The 16,048-nt window shown below is 37.4% G+C and overlaps 2 protein-coding genes across 6 annotated transcripts in view; one reads left to right on the top strand and one right to left on the bottom strand.

The window, feature by feature from the left end:
* The window catches only part of psda (pleckstrin and Sec7 domain containing a), a 35,783-nt gene extending 31,051 nt beyond the window's left edge, over nucleotides 1–4,732 (top strand). For all 3 annotated transcript variants that reach the window (XM_059566526.1, XM_059566527.1, XM_059566528.1), the window contains 4 exons: nucleotides 78–235; nucleotides 1,148–1,292; nucleotides 1,986–2,129; nucleotides 2,208–4,732. In XM_059566526.1, the coding sequence (XP_059422509.1) occupies nucleotides 78–235; nucleotides 1,148–1,292; nucleotides 1,986–2,129; nucleotides 2,208–2,459 (699 nt within the window). In that variant the 3' untranslated portion in view covers nucleotides 2,460–4,732. The remainder of the gene's footprint in view (nucleotides 1–77; nucleotides 236–1,147; nucleotides 1,293–1,985; nucleotides 2,130–2,207) is intronic.
* Nucleotides 4,733–4,996: 264 nt separating this feature from the next.
* Nucleotides 4,997–15,827, bottom strand: LOC132157270 (nuclear factor NF-kappa-B p100 subunit-like). Of its 3 annotated transcripts, XM_059566532.1 has the most exons (24): nucleotides 15,619–15,826; nucleotides 15,080–15,135; nucleotides 12,978–13,020; nucleotides 12,672–12,741; nucleotides 12,520–12,560; nucleotides 12,223–12,321; nucleotides 11,996–12,147; nucleotides 11,703–11,815; nucleotides 11,448–11,606; nucleotides 10,641–10,745; nucleotides 10,466–10,554; nucleotides 10,213–10,351; nucleotides 9,550–9,684; nucleotides 9,275–9,451; nucleotides 9,048–9,189; nucleotides 8,703–8,817; nucleotides 8,336–8,543; nucleotides 8,071–8,240; nucleotides 7,443–7,545; nucleotides 7,036–7,259; nucleotides 6,852–6,933; nucleotides 6,600–6,763; nucleotides 5,723–5,834; nucleotides 4,997–5,647 (listed from the first exon to the last, which is right to left on the bottom strand). In XM_059566532.1, exons 2-24 carry the CDS (start codon nucleotides 15,094–15,096, stop codon nucleotides 5,571–5,573), a joined length of 2,736 nt encoding a protein of 911 aa, XP_059422515.1. In that variant the 5' UTR covers nucleotides 15,097–15,135; nucleotides 15,619–15,826; the 3' UTR covers nucleotides 4,997–5,570. The 3 variants fall into 3 exon arrangements, with proteins under 3 accessions (XP_059422515.1, XP_059422513.1, XP_059422514.1); XM_059566530.1 differs by having other exon boundaries at nucleotides 11,448–11,815; nucleotides 15,619–15,827; XM_059566531.1 differs by lacking the exons at nucleotides 15,080–15,135; nucleotides 15,619–15,826 and adding an exon at nucleotides 13,217–13,375 and having other exon boundaries at nucleotides 11,448–11,815.
* Between the last annotated feature and the right edge of the window lie 221 nt (nucleotides 15,828–16,048).

Genomic DNA, 16,048 nt, shown 5'->3' with positions numbered 1-16,048 from the left:
CATTATTTTTTTCTTGTGGTTGCTTATTAAGTCTTCAAGAATGATCCGTGATTTGCCTCTTTGCGATTGGTCTGCAGGATGAATATCGTCCGGATAAGCAGCTGTCTGATGAGGACTTGAAGAATGCAGTATCAGTCCATCATTCTTTAGCCATGCGGGCAGCAGACTATAGCAAACGACCCGACGTGTTTTACCTTCGCACTGCTGACTGGAGGGTCTTTCTTTTCCAGGCCCCGTAAGTCTTGTTGTCTTATCTATACTATAAGAGTTATTCCCTTCAATATCAGAAACAGAATTTTATACCTTTAAGCTTTTTTTAGTACCAATATGTTTGTTTGCATTTTGCTAGTTTTTAGAAAATTAAGCATTTTTAACCCCTTTCTCCAATTCTCAGTAGCCTTTTGTAATGGCATAATCCAGCATTGTCATCACAGTATAAAATATACAGTATTAAATATAAAAAAAAAAAAATCACATTATTACTGTTTTTAGGTTTTTGATTAAATAAATGCAGCCAGGGTGACCATAAGAGACTTCTTCAAAAACATAAAATATTATACCGACCGTAAACATTTCAACTGTAGTGCATAAGTGAAAGGCAATGAAATCAGTTTTTAGCCTTTTATAGAACTTTCTGCATAACTTTTGCATAACTTGGACACTTTGTCACTTTTATAATTGAGGACAAGAATTATTCAGCAGAAGGCTTGTGGACAGCTCATGTTGGTTTGTCTTTTGGAAACAGGACAGCACAAAACTACACAATGACTTTCTTTCAGACTCACACACACCTGAGTGCACCCAGTGCACCGGCTGGTTGTTGATTACATGCAGCGCTTGTAACGCCCTTGTCAAAACCTTCTCATCTCAGATGAATGACTCAATGTGTATCCCCCAAGAGGATGGAGCCTTCTCAGCTATTCTGTCTGTCCCAGATACACATACTAAAACTCTCTCCCTCTCATTCTGCTCCATCTGTTCCACTCCATATCTCCTGCTAACAGCTGCCTGCTAATTGCTCAGTTTTCAAGGCAGTGTTAGTTGTATGAAGCACAAAAGTGCACAGTTTCTTTGAGCAGAGAATATTCTACTGAATTCTCTTATCTTGCTGCCCTTTGGTTGACCTTTGCTTGCATTTCTCCACCAGCAACGCAGAGCAAATGCAGTCCTGGATAACCCGCATCAACACGGTGGCAGCCATGTTCTCTGCTCCTCCCTTCCCAGCTGCCATTGGCTCCCAAAAGAAGTTCAGCCGCCCTCTTCTGCCAGGCTCAAACACCAAGCTCTCACAGGTGACCAATACTTTTCTCTATGACGTTTGCCTCAATAAACTCCTAATTTGCTGCTTATTAATAGTTAGTTATAAGTAGTTAGTAATAGTTAAAGGTTGTTGTTAAATTTGGGTATTGGACAGGATTAGGGATGTATAATATAGTCATGGAGAATCTAGAAGTACTAAAAAACAGCCAATATGTTAATAATAGGCATGCTAAAAAGCAACTAGTTTATAGTGAGGAATGGTCCCTATACTAAAATGTTAACAAAAATGTAAAACATGTAGGCCTATACACGTGAATGTTCATTATTTTCATAAACATTTTTAAATACATTTTTCAAAATTACATTTTTTTTTACAAATAGCATGACTTATTAATTTATCATTCTTTTGCACATTGGTTCACCACAGTAAGACAACATGACAGAAATCAGTTGCTTTAAGACTAACATTTGATAGGCCGAACAAATGTTTTTCAAATATTTATATTTTACAAAGCTGCTTTAATTATAATTATTCATAACTATTTTCCCTTTTCAACAATATATTTAGTGACATTTTAGGAAATTACAAATTAACAAAAAAACGATCATCCTCAATTGAGGCTTTTTTGCTAGATCTAAACTGACAGTTAAAACTTTTTAACAATATATTTATTGACTTTAACAAATTAAAAAAAATCTTAATTTTTTCTTTATTATGATTCTAGGAGGAGCAGCTTAAGTCTCACGAGACACGGTTTCGAGCCATTTCTGCTGAGCTCCAGGAACTGCGCTCTACGCCCCAAGACCGCAAGTCCAAAAGCAGAGACCAAGAAGAGTACAAGCAAAGGGAAGAGTATCTAGATTTTGAGGTAAAACATTTTTCAATATACTATTCCTTCCTTCACTCTTCACTGTGTTTATACGTCTTCCTAATTCGTATCTCATAGAAAACACGTTACGGAACATATGCAATGCTGCTGAGAGCTAAGATCGGCATAGGAGAAACAGACCTGGAGGCGTTCGAGGCCCGTTTGTTTGACGACGGCGGCCTGCAGAGGGCCCACTCCAGCCCCACGTTACCCCAGGACAACAGCCATGCCAGCAGCACCAAAGAGTCAAGCAGGAGCAGCGGCAGCAGCAAGAGGACCAAACGCTCAGACGGTCAGAGACACAGCTGCAGACAGGCTGTCAAACAGTGAGAGAACCCAAGCAGAAGAGCTTGTTTTTCTCCATTCAGGAGCTGAGTATAGAGCGCTACCAGGACGGCTGCAGATTACTTTGATGGCTGTTCTCAAGTCGTCATGATCACCAAACTGTGGTTGGGGTTGCTGAGCCCCACGTGTGACCGCTGGGAAAGCATGCCTTTCTGGCCAGTAACCGCAAACCCAAATCTGCCAGTGGGCAGATGAGAAGGAGCACCAGCCTCACATCGTCTTATTTCTCTCAGTCTGTGTTCTCGCCACAAATCTGTCTACTATGCTTGTTGATTGTTGGTTTAAACACTCGTGGCTTTTCATTTGAACAAGCTGAAGTGCAAACTTGGTGGCCCTGGGAGTGACAGCATAATGAGAGGTGAGCCTCTTTATTGTGTGAACATGTGCTGTTCACTTTATATATTTAAAGCATTGTAGATTTTGCTTTTTAGATCATTTGATCATTTGAGGTTGATCAAGCGCTTAAATTCTTTATGGGAATTTCAAGAACTTAGTCTACTCTGTATAGTCCTTTAAACCTTCTTAAAGCACGTCTCAAAGCATGCCTAAGATGTTTGAAGACAATCAGTTCCTCATTTGGTACAATTACTAAAAATATGAATGCATTATTTCTCTTTATACCATGACAGTGTGATAATGACCTTGTGAAAAATAAGTGTGGTTAATCGTAGTGTATGAATGTGCACTTGTAGTGTGCTTCAAATCTTAAAAGTGTATTTTTAAGATACTGTACTTGAGGATAATATAATATTAATGAAATTAAGGCCACTTATGTGTACTTAGAGTACACTTTTTATTTTATTTTTTGACTGTCTGTGTCAGATGTAGTCAGTTACTTTAAAGTACATTTAAATCATTGTTTTAATCTTTCGTTGTGTTTTAAAGTAGTACACTTATTTTGATGTGTTGGCTAACATTGTAAAGTACTTGATTCAAATTCTGTGGTTTTTATCTGATATTACATTTAAGAAAATTTTATTTTAAATGTACTAAATTGCAACTTTATTACAAATGTGTAATTAGAAAGATGTTTAAAATACATGAAATACAAGTTTCAGCAGTATAAACTTGGCAGTATATTTTAAAGGTATATTTGAAGTTAGTATGAAACTACAGATAAAGATATACTAAGTCCTACATGAAATGCAATTAACCGTATTTAATATAATATTACATTTAAACTATAATACATTATCATTTGATTGCAAAAAGAAACATGCAATTAGCTGTCCAATAAGTACTCTTTTTAAAAGTATGCTGAAGTGCACTTCTTTTTCACAAGGGATTAGTTTACATGCTGAATATCTGAAGGACTTCACTCTGTGCACATTGACCAATCACCACGTGAAACGGATGTTAAAATCCATCACAAAAATCGATCCCATCGTATTATGTAGTGTAATGTGTATTTAAAATACGTATTGAGCTTGCGAATGATGTATGACCGAGCCACTGAATTCTCAGGCACTCATTTATCCATTCAGTGCTGTGGTGAAACAGGAGGCACTAAAAGCTGGTCTGTTCAGAGTTACCACATCTTATACCTCAACTGCACTGAGAGACCTGCTCAAGGGAGTGTCATTTGGTCGGAAATAATTCTACCCGTTTACGAACTGGTGTGTTCTTATGTTCGACTGAATTTGTGTGAAGTATTGCTTTATAGGAGAGTGAAGGTATGCTTCTGTGCTGCTAATCATAACCTCATGAACTGTCCTACTGATATCCGAGTCCAAGAAATTGTAAAACAACACGCTAATCAATGCAAATCCAGGTCATGAAGATCTAAACTGACTGTTAACACTGCCAGCGTATAGATCGAATTCAGACATTTAGGACACATACACACAAAAAATATATTTTGACATGATATGGGACCCAAATTCCATCAAATGGCACTTCAGTAGTGTTTCGCTTCACTGCACTATGAATAATAGGCGTATTTAATGAAGAGTTATTTATATATTTTGAACATTTATTATCTGTCTTGAGTATTTGTTTATGACTGAAGCATATGGACTAAAAATTTATATCCAAGTTTTCTATAGGGAGCACTCGACCACTACAAGTAGTTTGGTGTCACCCAAAGATTTTGCTGTAAATGTAACTTATTTCTTATGACTTAGTTTTTGTGTTTGGTGTGTTATCCATTCTAGCTGTATATGATGTTAATATTATGTTACAGCCTCTCAGTAAAAAATGCTATAATGTTTGTAATGTTTTGAAGGCATAGGCAAAATAAATCTGTTTTGAAAGGATAACGGTTTCATTTCAGATTTAATTATGAAAATGTAGGTTTTTGGAAATACAGTCTTGATTATATTATTTTTCTGTCAAGGTTGCATTTTGAGTAAAAACAGTACTATTGTGAAATACTGTTACAAACTCATTCATTATATCTATATATCAAAATAAAATGTATTCCTGTGATGGCAAAGCTACGTCACAAAAACCTTCTGAAATCATTCTAATATGCAGATTTATTATTATTACTATATTCAGTCAACATACAGTATAAGACAGGATAATGAAATACCTTTATTAAAACACAAACATATTTACTCTGAACAAGTGTATAATTGCAACCAAACATACACATAAATAAACAGTATTAGACAGATGTCTCCAGATGTATCAGAAAAACAACCAATGTGATTTAAAAATTGCATCACATCTTTGCATTTTCCTAAGGTTGCATATAAATCAAAACAGAGCTTGCTAGAAACATTCATATCAGAGCATTCTGCAGAAATATTCCAAGATTACAGCTGAGATTGTGGAATGACAGTTGCATTACTGTTTAATAGCTGTGAAATCTCAGTAATTGAGGGGTTGCTTAGATAAAAGTACTGCACTAAGACTACAGCTTGACTTCAGACCACGGAGATTTGAGTGTCTTAAAGCAACTGATTTCTGTCATGTTGTATTTCTGTTGTGTAAGACCAGCAAGGGCTTTTGACCTCAAAATGATCCGTTTTAGTTCATCCTGTGCTGTGCCGTATTTTCACTTTATTGAGATGATGAACAGTCCACCAGTTCGCACCTGAAAAACCAGTCAAATAAAGTGCCAAGTTGTCCTCAAAGAATAGATCCTGATAATCAGTGATTGGCCACTGCAGGATTTCCCATCTCCTCTTCAATGGACTGACTCCCAAAGCCGCTGTCCTCTTTAGAATCTGGAAAGGAAAGATGTTTTATTCACAGTCTACTGATGAAAGCTTTTGTTTCTCTGTCCGAGTGTGAACCTGTACCTGTGCTCTGCTTGTCCTCTCTGGGTTGGCTGTCTCTCAGCAGTCTCACTCCTTCACTCACACCCAGAGACTGCAGCGCCTCCACCAGGCCATCCACAGGACCACCACTCAACTGAACATGCACATAAATCATTCATAATGGGTGCCAACTTGATGCACAAATACAAAATCCATCTAGCCAGACAGATACAATCTATTATAATCTATAACTCCTTAATTTTTTTTTTTTTACATTACATTTAGACATATTTATGTGTTCTAAATGCATACTAAATACATTTACTAAAATGTATTTAAAATGCATTTATACTGTATGTATTTGCAATCCATTCTATATTTATTTTTTATTTAATTTTTTTACTAGACCATCTCGTCTATTTTTTATTTAAAACTTATTTTATTACAGTTAAATAATTAAAAAAATATATACATTAGCTACTTTTTTAGCAGCATAAAATGAGATTTCTTGCGGTTGAACATTTTTTGGTAATAGCGTGAGGTATTATCCTTCGGCTTCGCTTGTTTGCACGGGAGAATATAACGGCTTGGGTCACATGCTGAGCACGTTCACAGGTAAATACATAAGTGTGAATCTGATTAAGACTGATATCCGAAAATATGTTTTATGAGCTGGTAAGTCAAATGCAGTGACTGTGGGATACAACAAGGAGCTATACTGTGTATTGCACATTTTGGCAAATAAAATGAGCTTCCAAGTAATCCATGCATATAGATAATTTGCATAACGTGCCACATACTTTATACTGGAGATAAAGTCATCAGTATGCTAGAGTGCTGTTCCAAACAGCATCTTGCCAATGCCTATTTAACATAGAACAGAATTTTCCAATTCGTGAGAATAACGACAATCTCTTACCTGGTAGTTCTCGAGAAGCTTCTGGCAGGGTGAGCCACTCTCCTGGTACAGGTGAGTGAGTGTGAGCATGCCCAGTTTTTCCGCCAGCTCTCTCCAGGGTACATGGTCTTCAATGAGAATACTACACAGTTTCGTGAGCACCTCACTATCCAAACCTTGGTTCACTGTAGGAGGACGAATACAGATCAGTCACATACTAGAAGCATTGGTTTCTGAGAACATACTGTAAAGCATGCATCTAAGTCTTATTACCTTCCTCAGTGCTTATTTTGGTCCTCTTGGGGGCAAGTGAACTGGACTTGGGGCCTTTCCTGCCATCTAAAAGATCTCTAACCTGAGGAAGAGATTAATAGATGAAATCTATTGCATGCATTTATTCATTCACCTTCAAATGTTCACAGGTTATACAAGCATTGTACAGATAAAAAGCTCAAACCTTTTGGCATTTGGCCAGGTCAAATGGTGTGTGTCCCGCAGCAGGTCTCTTGCGTGGGTTAAATGTTCCTCTTTCAGATGATATCGACATGCAGTGAACTTGCTGAACCATGAGATCTGGAAGCTGCCTGTCGACTTCTTTCTTCTCGCTCTCGTCATCTTCATCTGAGGAGGACAAGCTCTGGAAAAAAAGAGGCTCGTCGTTCTCCATGCGTTTATCAGCACCTAAAAAAGAAAACAAAAGATCATTAATCAAACATAATTAATGTCATACATTATGAAAAGACCTTACTAAAAACCACATGCTATACAGAAAATGTTCATCTTCACCATGTTTCTTAATGACATTTCATTGTGCTTTCTAGGCCTTCTAACTCATATTTGTCGGAAAGAAGGTTTCTCAGTTACCTGCAGCTATCAGCATGGAGCAGAGAGGTGGAGAGCCCTGACTGGCAGCAAGGTGAAGAGGACTGTTGCCCCCATAGGTACACGCATTCACGTCAGCCTGCAGCTGGAAAAGTAACCACAAACAAACATAAAACTTTGTGCTGGCTGTATGCTTAAAAAGTGTTAAATCAGGGTGAAACCGCCGCAGTATTTCATCACAGTGATATTCGAGAAAGAAAGCAGAACTATTCATATCTCTTACGGTGTTGTAAAAATTAAGGTGTTGTAAAATACACTTCTTCACAAGTCTGGTGTCAGAAACGCATACTTTTATTCAGCAAGCATGCATTAAATTGATCAAAAGTGAAAACGCCATTATTTGAACCATTTTATTAATCAAAGAATCCTGAAAAAAATGTATTTATGTAAAAATAATTATTTAAAATTGTATGTTTGTTTACAATATTAACGTTTTAATTTATTTTGTCATCAAATGAGTAGAAGTCAAGCCTTTGAACAATAATGTGGGGGATCTGTATCAGTCTCAAATTTCCTACATAGTAAACCCCTAATAGTGATGTAACAAGTATTTACTGAACTAAACCAAAACTACGACCACAGAAGAGCTAGCACTCCATCGGTCCTTTACCTCGGTGATGAGATAACAGGCCAGTTTTAAAGAGTTGTCCCTCACTGCCAGGTGTAGTGCTGTGCAGCCGCTTTTCTGCTCTGGCATGTTAATCTTTGCTCCTGCCCCCACCAACAATCGAAGACAGTGCTCTCCATCTTTCTTTACTGCGAGATGGACTGGATATTGACCTAAGAAAGAGAGGAAAAAAATGTTCACATGTGATGCAACCTTAAAACGCCATTTCAGTGAAGACCGAGAGACGATACCTATGTGTATGTCTCACCTGAGAAGTCAGCAGAGTTTATTAAATGGGCATGGCGCTCTCCCAGCAGACCCAGGATCACTCGTAGTACGGCCTCATCACCGGTGTGAGCGGCCAAGTGAAGCGCTGTCCGGCCCTCCTGGTCCAGCAGGCTCGGGTCTGCACCCGTTTTCATCAGCATCTCAACTAACCTGGCCTGCTTTGTGATCACAGCCAGATGCAATGGAGCCTGGAGAAGAACAGAAAGATTAACTTTACATGACACATGAAACCACAAGAAATATTCAGGTGACATAAATAGCAAAACTAAATGAAATAGAAACTCTTAAATAATAACAACATTAAAATCTCTTAGATTTCAACAGGTAGTTTAAATCTGTTAAATTACTTGATTGAGGTGGTTGAGCTTGTTGATAAACTTCTGCTGTGGAGTGTTGTTCAGGGCCTGAATGAGCTGTTGTACCACAACAGGTTGCTGATGGATAATGGCCAAGTGCAAAGGACTATGGGAGAATAATACAGATTAAAATAAAAAAAATTCCCTTCACAATTGTGTTACTTATTCCCCCTCTTCATTGAACACTATTGTAACTGTGTACCATTGTTAAATGTATTAAAACGTGTTATTTGCCTTTATTCATTAAGCAGATCATTTAATCCAAAGTAGCTATACTAAAAAAAAAAATGTATTTAGTATAGTTGGCGTTTAAGGCAGAGATGTGAAAAGACATACGTGTCTCCGTTCTCGTCCTGCACTCCACACAGATATCTTTGCAGAGCCAGCAGGGGACGCACATCCCCAGTGCTGCAGTACTGTAACAAGGCACGAGCAGAGCTCTTTGCCATCAAAGAGGCACGACTCTGCAGAGCTGTGGCTGGAAACAATACAGGAAGGAAACTGAGCGCATATGCACCTAAAATCTTGAATGTCTTGAGTATTGCTGGCATAACTCTACTCACCAATCTGAAAGAGCTGCTGTTGCATTTGAGAGCCAGACTGAGTTTGTGTGTTTGTCGACTGATTCAGAGATCCTTCAGCCTGTGGTGTGGAGCCTGACATCTGTGCCCCGCCGCTAAATCCACTGCATCCACCAATGAAAAACCCTGAACCATCCATCGGAGGATTAAATGGAAAACCTACGGGTGAAATTGACTGTTACATGTATGAACGTTCTAGTGTACACCTGAATAACTGAACTGGCAATCTCTGAGTTTAGGAATATGATATGCTATACCTCCTCCCATTCCTCCTCCTCCTCCTCCTCCTGTTCCAGATCCAGGACCCCCATAGGCCCCTGCTCCTCCTCCCCGCCAGTGATCGTAAGACTGATGAAGCACCTTCATCCTCTTCCTCTGAACCTCTTCTTTGTCTGTGGGGAAACAGGAGCCAACGTGAGAAATACATGCGATGGATCAAAACTACTGTTTGGGGTTAGTACGTTTAAAAAAAAAAGTATTAATATGTTCAAAGCCGTTTGCCACGATGGATTAAATTGATGCAAAAATTTCAGCAAGACATTTACAATGTTACGAAAATGTTTCTATTCTATTTCAAATAAACACTGTTCTTCTGAACTTTCTCTTCAAAATATTCTGACTAAAATATACACGGGTTTCCACAAAAATATTAAACAGCACAACTTTTGATAATAACACTGATAGTAAGAATTGTTTCTGAATGTTTTCTAAAGGATCATGTGACATCCGGTTAATGACTGCTGAAACCAACCACAGACCTAAATAATGTACAAAATGTACAAAAACTAAGTGAAACAATTAAGCTACTGCATGAGATATACACGGTCCCCATACGTATGTTAGAACAGTTTTTCTAAATCTGTTGGTTTAAATGCTTTATTTCAGTTAAAGGAGTATATATTTAATATAGCACTACTAACCTTGATTGTGAGGAATATACGTGAACTGTTTGGGTTCGCTGCAGTCGCCTCCCTTCTTCCTCTTGAGCTGAAGGAAGACTGTGACAGGATGTGTGATATCTGTGCAGCGGTATGGTGGGGTCTTAAACACGATCGCATACTGATGGGAATAAAAACAGGGTTAGTAAACATTTGCTGTAAAAGGCTAAACTGCCTCTGATGGCAAAATCTGGAGTAGTCAACCGTTTCATGCATGTGTCCCTTTAACACAAACCTGTTTGTGGACATCAGTAGGGGAGAAGTCTCCAAATGCCTCCCATCCTCCATCATCTTCCTCCTCATAAAAACGAATGTCAATATCATCTGGAAAAGAAGGAGATGAACATCATTTGATCTGAAAGGATGGGAAGGACTGTCAATCCTTTTTGAAATTTGAAAATCATAATAACCTTTTTGAACTTTATCACAGAGCAGAAAGACCTCTTCTCCTCCCAGAACTGATCCAGAGGTTTTGTCCATGCGGGAGATCTTCAGATTTGAAGCATTTGGTGATTCTGGGCGAAGATCAGCACATTTTACTTTAGTTATAACGAGATTATATAACAACACGCACTTTTCTAATTTACACTGCCATTCAAAAGATTGAGTCTATACATAGTTTTTGACATTTTTTGGCTTTTTTTTTTTTTTAAAGAAGTGCTGCTTAATATTTTTGTGGAAACGAGGATACTTTAATAATTAGAAAGTTCCGAAGAACAGAATTTATTTTTACATTTTCAGTAATAACTTATAAACAATTTAATGCAGCCCTGCAGAATAAAAGTAATTTCTTTCGAAAACAAAGTGACAATTACATTTAAACAGAGAAAATTATAGAACAATTTTACAGTAAAACTAAATTGTAAAATAAAAATCAAAGGCGCTAAACTAATTACATTCATAATTTAAAAGGAAAAAATAAAACTTATCAGGTCTTTGATTAATGTAAACTACATGAGTAAAATCTCCTTTTCTATTAAATAATATTGTATATATATATATATATATATATATATATATATGTATATATATATATATATATATATATATATATATATAATAATAATAAGAAGAAGAAGAAGAAGAATATATATATATATATTCTTTTTAATCAAAGCGTATACATATTTTCATTTATTTTGGTAGATATGACCCCTCAACTTTGAGGTGAGTCTTTATTAAAAGTTAATTCGCGTCTGTTGTTTGGCAGGACTTACTGCTATCATAGATAGGGTTGGAGACAACTGGATTCAAGGCTCTTGTGAAACTCCCATTGCTGTCCTGCAAATACGCAGTGAACTTTAATCTCACAATGTTTAGGTCCATGGTTTTGCCCAGTTCTTTGGCTTCTTGCAAAATAGCCTGTTCCTCTGCATCTATATGAGAGTAAGAGAGAGAAAGCACGTCAAACGAGGATGTAAGCAGTAAGGAGTTACTGTATGTCCAGTTAAAGAATGAAATCACAGGCTTACCAGTAAATTTACATCCAGGCTCTTTTATCCTCCTCTTCTCTTCTTTCAGTCTTTTCGTTAATACTTCATGCACTCCTCTCTTAGTGACATGGAGGATGCCTAAATTACTGAATCTAGACATAGAGGATGTGAGGATAAATTAAGGTTGAGCAACTACACACAAACACCACTCAAAAGCCACAAGCGTCACATGATGATACACACACACAATGCCTTACGCAATCCACTTTACTCATGAAAAAACAGAGAGAGAGATCATATGAGCATGGTGCACAGTAATAGTGTTCACTCACTGTGCTGTGAGATCATTAGGCCCGACATCAATGGTGCATATTCCGTTGTCAGTACAGTGGCGACCCACAAGGCTGTGTGCGTGGACACGTGGGGGGTCTGTGTGCGTCACAAGCTGAACCTCTACGCGAGCGTGACCCACGTAGTTTGACACCTTTCGAGGGAGAAAGTGTGCGTTTATAAATGTACTTTTAAATTAAAAACTTCACTACATTGTGGCTTAACCCACCTTGACTGTGGGATACGTCCTTCTGTTCCTCTCACTGGAGGCCCCTGGCAGACCACCATGGGATGGGCCCTCACATTCATAACGAAATCTGAATCCTCTCTGTAATGCACACATACAGTGTTATTCACGTAAAACCTTACTCATTCACTCACTGTTTTTTGGGGAATTCCAGTGCATATTTTTTTGAATTATCCCACATTGCCTGCACATTACGAATGTATGCCGAAATACTTGTCAGTCTTTGTCACATACAGTGGAAATGAAGCAAATACAACAAGCATATGAAGATTTTTGTACCTGCTTTGGCTCCTCAATTATCTGTAGATAAGGCCCATGAACTGGAATAAAGATCAGATCATACATAGTTAATCATCCTTATTTTCAAAAGGTAAACGAACAACAAATGAAAAAAAACCCATCAAGTACATTCACAGACATTGTTAGCTTACCTGTCTCTGGCACAAAGGGTTCAGGCTTCACCTCAAAAGGTTCGTGCAGATATGGAAGCTCCACCATGAACTGTAAGGACAAAAAGTTGGTGTTTTTATATTAAGTGTATATTTATGGGTGTTTAAACCCAAACCTTTAGCACAAATCACAATGTGTCTAAAATTAAGGATACACTAATTACAAGATTCTAAGCCATTACCAACAAGCCAAAAATTATTTTGATGTTGTGATAACTAATAACATGTCACTCTAAATCAAACATCTGATGTAAGATACAGCAGTAATATTGACAACATGTGGCTCACCTCAGGATTGCTAAACTTCATGTTAAAATGTGTTTCATCCATCCTGTAATGTAGAAGAAAGAGAAGCTATTACTGAGACCGTTTCACACAGAGACAGACCCAGACCTCCAAAAAACCCAAGCGGTAAGGTGCTCAAAACATCAACTGAGCTGTAAACCCCAGCAGATGAATTTAATGTCCCCAGTTTTTCCCCCACAGCAGTCTTCTGACCTACATAAAAGAAGGCGTACTTAGCCTACCTGACAGACACAATGCTGAGAAAAGGGCTCTCAGATTTACACAAAGACCTCACACAAATCCGTTTCACTTTCAGTGTCAGAGCAAGGATATGTGCACCGGATTTTTTTATTTTCTACTTTGCCTCCCTCTTTCTGTCTGGCTGACTTGCTTGCGTTACTTCCAGGAAGTAAGGCAGTGGAAAAAAAAAAACAGAGGAAAGCCCCCAGAATACCAGCTCACTGCTGCCACTGATGTCAAATCCGGAGAAATGCAGGTACAAGCAAATTCACACTCTGACATCAAGCTTGCTCATATCTGAATTCCCTTAACTTTCCAAAGGCTTTTGAATTCCCTTCCCTTCCTTTTTTTTCTTTCTTTTTTTAAGGTACTTTTGAAACTAAATTCCTATGTTTTCTTTTTAAAAAACAAAATTTCGATTAAATTCTGTGAAGACAAAAAAAGTCCACCCAAGTGTAATTTACTCAGAATGTATTTCTGAGTCTGTGTAACTGAATTAGTCAGATATCCCCATAGTGCCGCCAAAACTAATGCCATGAGAACAGCCCTGAAAGATGGGTATTGCCCCCCATCTGTTGGCATACCCTTGCAGCCACATCTTAAAACCCACGAACACTTCCACTCTAAATCATACAGGAATTGGAGCTGAAGATCTCTAAATGATATAACTACTAAAAAATGGGGAGAAATTGTTATGTTTCTTTTCATTTATAGCATTGTTATGATTACTATTATTGGCTATGTTTGGCTACACTGGATGATGGGATTGCAAAAGAGTTACTTAAACTGCCACTGACAGGAATGAGGAAGCTTTGTGCTGTTCAGGATGAGCTGTACTGAGATTGATCTAAAGAAACAGATATTCTTAAACCCATGTGACAACTAGCAGAGTAAACTATGAATTTTCTTTCTGAGGTGTCAGGGCTCACTTTGAGTGAAATGCAAATCCTGACGTCACTGAAACAAAAGAGTAAAACTCTTCTGGATGTCAACCACATCCTGTGCTTCTTCTGTGAAATGACAACATTTTCATTTCAGCCAAACAACCCCTACATCTAAAGAATGTCAAATATAGACAAAAAGATTCATTAAGAAAATGCAAAAGAATGACACTGTGAAAATGGGTTTGTCAGTCTAAAACAATGGATGTCAAACAGGGGCCTGGGGACCGTCAGGAGGCCACATCAAAATTCCAACAGTGCGAAATCACTAAATTATTTGTAAATGTTTTTTTTTTTTTTACATAAACCAATTTAATAAAAATGCTAACAAAAACAAAACATATTTGTGACATGTCTTTCAGTATGTTAATGCATTAAATAAAAAATAAAATAATAATAATAATAATAATCATATATATATATATAGAAACAGAATCACAAAATATATTTTTGGGCGAATATTTAATTTTATTGACACCCAATTGCTCTCAGTAATAAGGTTAAAATCAAGCAACTTAGCCTCACAGACAACACATTATAAAGTTTTTTTTTAAAACGAAAAATTTTTAAGCTTTTTTGATGAAGAAAAATCACAGTTAATCTCATTTTACCACTTTCAGGTCTTCCATAGACAAAAATAATTAAATAAACCATTGTACTGTATTGTTAACCCTAAAATTATTTACGTATTATATTACGTTTTTTAGTATCAGTATGCACATTTAACTAATTACAAGTCTAGATGCTCCATGTAAATCACATCCAAACCGTTTAGAGTATATTTATTCACAAGTGTGCACAGCTGCCAACCAGGAAAGCGTTATCGGGCATCTAAACTCTGTAACGTTATGTGTCAGTGGTGCCCAATTTAAGAAAGGTTGCACAGGTGTACAGATCATTAGGATGCGTGAGATAAAACTTTACCTTAGTGCTCCAGCCATTCTGTGATCTGCAGGGTCATCCAAAGCGACTCTGGCGTCCTGTCAGATTGAAAATGATGGAAATGATGAGTGAGTAAACGGTGTTCAATGGGGATGTGATTCCCCTGCACATGTGTCAGATCCAAAAAGTACTGACTTTTGATGGGAATTTCCCGCATACACGCGCGCGTGCAGGAGCTAAACACACGGGAAAAGACTTGTACACTATCGATAACTGGCATTAATGAACATTGCTAAGATTTTCGTTAGCAATTTAACGGTTTTGTTATTAATATAAAGTGATACTGTATGTACGCGAGGGAACATCATATTGTACATCTGTGATGTTTTCAAAACAAGCTCAAAGTAGATTTATCTAACGTTATGCAACTTACCAAGTAACTGAGTCATATTTCTAAATAAGAAAGCAGAGTAGCATTCTCTACTATCAAAGACCCAAATTACTTGTTAGAAAACTGATCGGTAATAATGATAATTTCGTTTTTACTAACGTTAAGTTACATGAGCACTTATCAAACTTACCTTGTTTGCTTATTCTCGTACAGCTTCTATCAGACGTCGACTTTAGTAAACCACTGCTAAAAAAATCTTGGCAAATGCCTGGACAACGTCAACTAAATGCACCATCCATCAAACGAGTCTGTTCCAGTTTCTTTAATAAATATTTAGTAAACAGCGAGCGGACAACTTTGTGAATCGCTCGCTGTGCTGCTGCTGGAAAGCCCCGACTAGGGGAATTCCCCAATCACGTGGCGCGAGGGGAGCGTTTTGATTGGTTCTTAGACCAGACATGATTAGCATGTTCTTCAAAACTTCCGCTCAAATCAGCTTATTTCAACTACTAATTAAAAACGATTCATACCATAATTAAAGCTATTATATATATACATATATATAAATATATATATAAATAAATTTAAAAAAATCACTATGGACCAAACTGAGGGTAAGC

Source organism: Carassius carassius, chromosome 14, assembly GCF_963082965.1.
Source record: "Carassius carassius chromosome 14, fCarCar2.1, whole genome shotgun sequence".
In the NCBI taxonomy this organism is placed as follows: Eukaryota; Metazoa; Chordata; class Actinopteri; order Cypriniformes; family Cyprinidae; genus Carassius; species Carassius carassius.
This window is presented reverse-complemented; position numbering and strand designations above follow the sequence as displayed.